Source organism: Mirounga leonina, unplaced genomic scaffold (assembly GCF_011800145.1).
Source record: "Mirounga leonina isolate KUSES-001 unplaced genomic scaffold, KU_Mleo_1.0 Mir_224, whole genome shotgun sequence".
In the NCBI taxonomy this organism is placed as follows: Eukaryota; Metazoa; Chordata; class Mammalia; order Carnivora; family Phocidae; genus Mirounga; species Mirounga leonina.
This window is the reverse complement of record NW_023270615.1, coordinates 2,939,540-2,946,466: the sequence shown is the minus strand read 5'-3', so window position 1 is coordinate 2,946,466 and position 6,927 is coordinate 2,939,540. Positions and strand designations below refer to the sequence as shown.

Sequence of the window (6,927 nt, the reverse complement as noted above, 5' to 3'; positions counted from 1 at the left end):
CCCCCAGCGACCGCCTGCAGCTCTCTCCCCGGCTCCGCTGCGAGCGGCCAGAGGACAGGGAGACGCGGGCTGCCAGGAGCTGAGCTTCCTTCTCCTTACCTCGCCGCTCCCCTCCAGGAAAACCACGAGTCCTCGGCGGGCTGGCTAGCTGCCCGACCAGGGGGCAGCCGCCGGGGCGCTGCAAGTCTCGCCGCCCCGGCCTCCGGGAGCGCGAGCGCCCACTCGGATTTAAAGGGCCAGAGTCCCGCCTGTCCTGTCCTTCCCAGCCCGCGGGGCCGGCGCTTCCCTCGGACCGAGAAAAAGGCAGAGGAGGCCGGAAGGGAACACGGCCTTGCCGATTTCTCCACCTCCAGTTCCAGCGCTCCGTCTCGGACCACCCGGGGGAAGCCGCCGGGAGGGTGTGGCGGGGAGGCTGACGCGCCCCGCCCGCCACTCTGCGCGCGGGTCGACCACCGTCGGGCCAGAAGTTGCGAGCGGCGGAGAGCCGAGCTGGCCCGAGAGGGCGGCAGGCGCGGAGCCCCCCAGGCAGCTGGCAGAAGGCCGGAGGGAGACGGCGAGAGGGTCTGGGGACGGAGAGGGCGGGCGGAGCGGGGCTTAGCGGGGACAGCCAGGCCCCGGCCACCGGGTGCGGAGCGACACTGCCGTCCAGTGGGGGCCGGGGGGCGGTGGAGGCGCCGGGGGCGATGCCGCGGCCGGGGAAGAGCTCGTACAGCGACCAAAAGCCGCCCTACTCGTACATCTCGCTGACCGCCATGGCCATCCAGCACTCGGCCGAGAAGATGCTGCCGCTGAGCGACATCTACAAGTTCATCATGGAGCGCTTCCCCTACTACCGCGAGCACACGCAGCGTTGGCAGAACAGCCTGCGCCACAACCTCTCCTTCAACGACTGCTTCATCAAGATCCCGCGGCGGCCGGACCAGCCCGGCAAGGGCAGCTTCTGGGCGCTGCATCCCGACTGCGGCGACATGTTCGAGAACGGCAGCTTCCTGCGGCGCCGAAAGCGCTTCAAGGTGCTGCGCGCGGAACACACACACCTGCACGCGGGAAGCACCAAGGGCGCGCCGGGCGCCGGGCCCGGAGGGCACCTTCACCCGCACCACCCGCACCACCCGCACCACCACCACCACCACCACCACCACGCGGCCGCGCACCACCACCACCACCACCACCACCCGCCCCCGCCGCCGCCGCCCCCGCCGCCGCCGCCGCACATGGTGCATTATTTCCATCAGCAGCCTCCTCCCGCCCCGCAGCCGCCGCCGCACCTCTCGTCGCAGTCCCCGCAGCAGCCGCCCCAGCAGTCGCAGCCTCAGCCGCCGTCCCACCCGGGCAAGATGCAGGAGGCGGCGGCGGTGGCGGCGGCGGCGGCGGCGGCGGCGGCCGTGGGCAGCGTGGGGCGCCTGTCGCAGTTCCCGCCCTACGGGTTGGGCTCAGCGGCCGCCGCCGCGGCAGCGGCGTCCACGTCGGGCTTCAAGCACCCGTTCGCCATCGAGAACATCATCGGCCGGGACTACAAGGGCGTGCTGCAGGCGGGCGGGCTGCCCTTGGCGTCCGTCATGCACCACCTGGGTTACCCCGTGCCGGGCCAGCTTGGCAACGTGGTTAGCTCCGTGTGGCCGCACGTGGGCGTCATGGATTCGGTGGCTGCGGCCGCCGCGGCCGCCGCCGCGGCGGGGATCCCCGTGGGCCCTGAGTACGGGGCCTTCGGGGTGCCGGTCAAGGCCCTGTGCCACTCGGCAAGCCAGAGCCTGCCTGCGGTGCCGGTGCCCATCAAGCCCACCCCCTCGCTGCCGCCGGTCGCCCCGCTGCCTCCGACTCTCACTGTCCCCGCGGCCGCGCAACAGCCGCCGGCGCCGTCCACCGTGTGCCCTGCGGCCGCGGCCTCGCCTGCCGCCTCCCTGCTGGAGCCCACCGCCCCGAGTGCGGCCGAGAGCAAGGGCAGCTCCCTGCACTCGGTGCTGGTGCACTCCTAGGGGACACGGCGCGCGGGGGAGACGAAGGCGTGCAGGGACTCCCGGCCCTGGACAGCCCCGGAGGGAGAAGGCTCCCCGAGGCTGGGCAGACCTGGCGAGCCTGAGCCTTTGCGGCAAAGGAAGGTCTTTGAACATAAAAACCCGAAAGCGGATTCTCCAGTGGTCTGAATAAATGTAACACTTCTGGTGTCTGTGTTTATACTATGTTGTACAATCAGATTAATGAAAGGCAGTTTTCAGGTAAGAGTTTCTATTGTAATTAATATTGTAAGTCAATAAGTTATGGGGGGGAGGGAGCGAAGGAGTTTGGGGAAGCCTCATTCGCTGGCAAATTGGAAATGGATTTAGACCCTCATTCCTGGGAGCAGAAGCTGGAGGAGCTAAACCTCCCGGGGAGAAATCCAACAGAGAATGACGCTTAAAACAGACCTCAGCCACCAAGTTTCTCGCCCCGGGCAGCGGCCTCTCGTGAACATCCAAGACAAAACTGCTATTCACTAAGGAAATCTCGTTTTATTTAAAAAGGAAAAGAGAGAGCATTTTCATATCGTTATCTTGCTGGTCAGTTAAATGGCGAGGACACGGTACCATGAATAAAGTCGCTGGGGTGGGGGGGCAGCAGGAACTCCACGAAGAGTCTTGGGAAACAGTTCAGTTTCTTGCTCTGACCCGGGGGTCGAGAAGGATGGAAGGAACAGCTAAAGCAATTAGTTTGCACAAAACAGAATGGCAGCGGCTTAAAGAGCAAAGCGCCAGATTCCCAAAGTAAAGTTCGGGGAAACACAACCAAAGAGAGACAGCAAAGGCTGCTTTTTACCTGCAATTCGTTTGTGTATCAATCGGATGAGCCGTTAAGGAGCCCCAAAATAATGTTAATTCCCACGATCCGTTCCATTTGGGATTTTAAAGGGGGAAAACAAATCACTTGCATCATGGGATTTTCTCCCTCTAATCAGGAGTGCGAGAAAAACCAGCCACATCACCCGACAGTGTTGCTCCCCACGCTTCCAGAAGCGTTTCTTGGCGGTTGCCTTCCGGCCTCCGGACAGATTCGAGAGGATGATGACCCCGTCACTTTGGGGCGCCGCCGTCGATTTGGTATTCCGAGCGCTGTTTGGGCGCCGACGACTCTCAGGCGAATTCTTCAGTGTCAGTTCGTCAATTGGAAAAGAAACGTGCCGCTGTTGCCCCTTCCCCCCTTTCGGAGCCCCAGGAATAGCACTTTACTCGCAACAAACTTTTGGGAACGAAGGGGGGCGGGTAGGGAGGAGGCAGCGGCCCTTTGCCTCGGAGTCACCTTGGGCTTGTGTCCGCGCCGCGTTCGGGTTGTGACTTTGTGACAAGTTCATGTCTGCCGGTGTTGTACGCGGTGTTCTCCATTAAAGCTTCTCTCTGGATATGCCGCGGCCCGTGCGAGGATGTTTCGCTTCCCGGGAGAGGAGGCGGCAGTCTGAGCGCCCACTGGGCGGTCAAGGGACTTTACGGATCCTCCCCCTCCCCTTTATTTCTTAACTTCAGAGCTTCCTAGGGGTGAGTTCACTGGAGAGCCCCGACCAGGGACAAGCGTCCTCCGTTGCTCCTTTTATCCGTTGGCGCGATTACCTCCTGGATACCACCCATCCTTGGGCTGGTTTCCTGAGCCCCAGCCCACCTCCGTGCAGGGGACCGCATTGGCAAAAACCCGCAACAGGGAATTTTTGGTTCCCACTTGAGGTTCGCTTCTATTCACCATCACCACCACCCAACACCCTTCCCTTTCCTACGGGCCCGGAGGGCGGGCCACAACGGGGACTCCCGTACCCTTGGGTAGGTGCCCTGCGGCGCCCCCTTAAGTCTGGAAGGCAGACCCGGGCCGGGAAGTAGGTGCCAGGTCTCTGCCACCGCCACCGCGGCCGACCTTGACGAGGAGCGCAAGCCCCGCCACCGAAGCCCGGGGGACCTGTTGCGCGCCCGCTCGGGGAGCGCGTCCTCGGCAAGCAGGGCCTCGGGAGGCGGCGGCAGCCTGGGGTCCAGAGCCGCAGAGCGCTGGGCGGGCGCGAACCCCCGGCCCCGCGGTCCGCTCTCCCCGGAGAGGACCTGCAGGCTGCGACGCCCGCGGAGCTGCGCGGGGAGCGGGCGAGGCGGCCCGGCCCGGTGCAGGGGACCCGGCTCGGGCCGGGGAAGCTACTGCCGGCTCTCTGCTCTCCAACCTCGAACAGGGATCCATCTTGAGCCGACTTCCCTCTGCCCAGCCAGACCCAACGAAAGCTTCCTCTAACCTTTCATCAGAAGGAAAAAAAGGGCCAACAAGATGACCTGCACACAGTAATGACACTGAGTGGAGGGAGGGAACGGGGGATTTTGGCTATATCTTAAAGCAGGTGTTTCCACACATCCATTATTTACAAGTCGCATCTCAGCGTGCAGCTTAGTTTTGTTCTCTCCTAGGAAGGTCTCAGTTTAGCTCACTAACTCCTTGAGAGCTGAAACTCCAGTGTCTCCCTTTCTTTCAGCTTGAGACTCTGCAAGGTTTTCTGCAAGGTTTTCCTCTTCACTAGTCTGATGATGGTGAAAGAGTGAAAAGAAGGGGGGACACTGACATGGGGGGGTCATAGATTTGGAGGGACTTTTGAGTCTGGCTTCTTTGTGAGATGGTGCCTAGAAGTCCTGGGGTCAGGACCCCTAGTGTAGGTAAGTCAATTGGCTGGAAGAAGGGGGACACAGGATCCCAGGGGTTTGTTCAAAAGAACACCCCTTCCTTCTGGTCCAGCTGCCCAAATGGTGTGCTTTTTTAGCGGTGCCCAGGGCCCCACTTCCAGGAAAGGGGCACAGCCCAAAGTGTCCTTTAGCACCCAGAGAGCTGGCCTAAGTGGGTCTGTGGGCCGAGAAGAAAGGAGCCTGTGGGCCACAGCAGCAAGAAATGAGCAATTGACCCTCACAGTTTTCCTGGACCCTCTTAACGAATTCCCTTGAACCCCCTCCTACCTCTGTGTGGAAAACAAGGGTGTTTTGTATTTACTGGAAGGAAAGAGAAAAAGGAGAAAGGAAGGCCAAGTGAACTTAAAGATGATTCTACTCAAATTTTTATTCAGGAGGAGATCCAGGTACCCAAAGGAAGCAATGCATGGCATTGACAGTGAAGAACCTGGGAATTCATGCAAATAAACAAGGGTGGGGGGAGCTTGCTGCCAAAACTCTGATCCCAAGGGAGGTTCCAATTAAAGCCCCAGACAGTAATACTATCCTGAAGACCCCTCTTAACTAAGATGGGATCTGCCGTCTGACCATATTGTGTGGGGCTTTATCCCCTTAAGCAACCACCACCCCATTCCCAAACCAGGAACCTGGCAGGATTAGTCTTGGCAGACCTCTGAGATACCAGGACTGGGAGGACCCCGGGCCTGAGGCTCACTGCTCATCACCAGAATCAGATTTTCATACCCATGTGCCATAAAACATCCATTCTAAGACATTGGAACCAGATTCAGTGCTTATTTTAAACATGTTAGTAGGGGTCAAGCCATTAAAAAAAAAAGTATTTTCATGTCCTGGTCATAATCAAAGTATATAGAGAACTACAAAAGGTAATAAGAATAATAAATTGATGGTAATATTTTGGTAAGCCTCTCAACTGAGTATGTGATCTCATCTGATCTCATAGTATTCTCTCTCTAGCAACAGGTTGAGATAGAGGGAAAGTAAATTCTAGATAGAAGTGAGATGCAAGTAGAGACACTTAAAAATGTATGACCATCTCAGTTCACATGTTTAATAAAATCACTCCTCATATGCTAAGTACTAGAGGAGAGAACGTGAACTTCAGGTTGCTTAGCCTGTATTCCACTTATCTCAATGCAGAGGACCCCGAGCAAGAAGCAAAGAAGCAATGAGAGAAGAGAAAGATTTCAGTGTAGATATCTTTACAATAAAGGTAAGAGGAAAACAACTTGGAATCATCCATTTGATTGTATTTCCTTGGGAAGCTGAGACAAGAGCTAAGGGCGGAGGGAGGACAAAGCTATTTTAGCTGTGGTCTGTAGGAGAACAGGCTCTCCTGCAAAGGCCAGAATAGGCACAGTTGGTATCTGGCACTTAGGAAGCCTGTCAGTCAAGCTGGCTTGTGGTCAATTATCTCCTTAAGTAGACTGGCATTAGTCCAGCCAGGGAAGAGGGCTGGTAGCATCCAGAGGAACCAGAGCCAGTTAGCTGGCGGGGGTACTCTGAACTCTAAGCATCTTTGTATGGGGGGGGTTGGAAGGCTGATCAACACATCTCCTCCTGGGATTCAAAGGTGACATTTGCCTGCTTGGCACTGGTACAGAAAGACTCCAGAAGAGTATGGAAACAGAATGTCTTAGGAGGAAACAAACAAAAGCATTGATCCACAAAACCACCAATTCTCCTTAAATTCCATTCGCTGACAAAATCACCATCTCTGATATGCACAAAATGATAGAGATCCTGGTAAATTGTGGTGGGATTTGGTTCCTCCACTGGACAAGAATTCCCGTTCTTCATCGTACCCGACTATGAAATGGGCAGAAAAGATGGTCTGGGGGGCATATTCAGGCTTGGATGACGTGGCAAGGGTTTGAAGTGGTCGTAGTGTTAAGCAGACTATGGGGATACGATTCTGCGTGGGGGTGCAGGGGTGGGGTGGGGTTGGCATCAGAAATGGGAGAGTAAAGAAAGGGTTTCAAAAGCCAGTGATAACCTCTTTGTAGGTAAAAAGGCAGAGTGGGGATTCGAGTGGAGGTGGGAAGTCCTTGAATTCCAAAGGGCAAAACAGTTTCTTCAAGTCCAATGTTTTCATTTTGCTCATTTAAAGTATTTTCATTAACTTTATCTGTCAAAGCTGAAATGCTACCTTATACCCTTTAGGGGAGATTGAAGAGATCTGCCTGGGATTTCAGTTCAGTCTTAAACCATTGTTTAAATGGTATGAGTTTGGCAAAACTCCAGATGTACTCTG

At 57.2% G+C, this 6,927-nt stretch overlaps 1 protein-coding gene across 1 annotated transcript; it reads left to right on the top strand.

The window, feature by feature from the left end:
* The first annotated feature begins 683 nt into the window (after nucleotides 1-683).
* Nucleotides 684-1,976, top strand: FOXB2 (forkhead box B2). Its single transcript, XM_035028985.1, has one exon. The coding sequence runs from the start codon at nucleotides 684-686 to the stop codon at nucleotides 1,974-1,976; it is 1,293 nt and encodes a 430-aa protein (XP_034884876.1).
* Nucleotides 1,977-6,927: the final 4,951 nt, after the last annotated feature.

What these genes read in the sequence shown, in the direction of transcription:
- FOXB2 (XM_035028985.1), top strand. Translation starts at nt 684, where the DNA reads ATGCCGCGGCCGGGGAAGAGCTCGTACAGCGACCAAAAGCCGCCCTAC.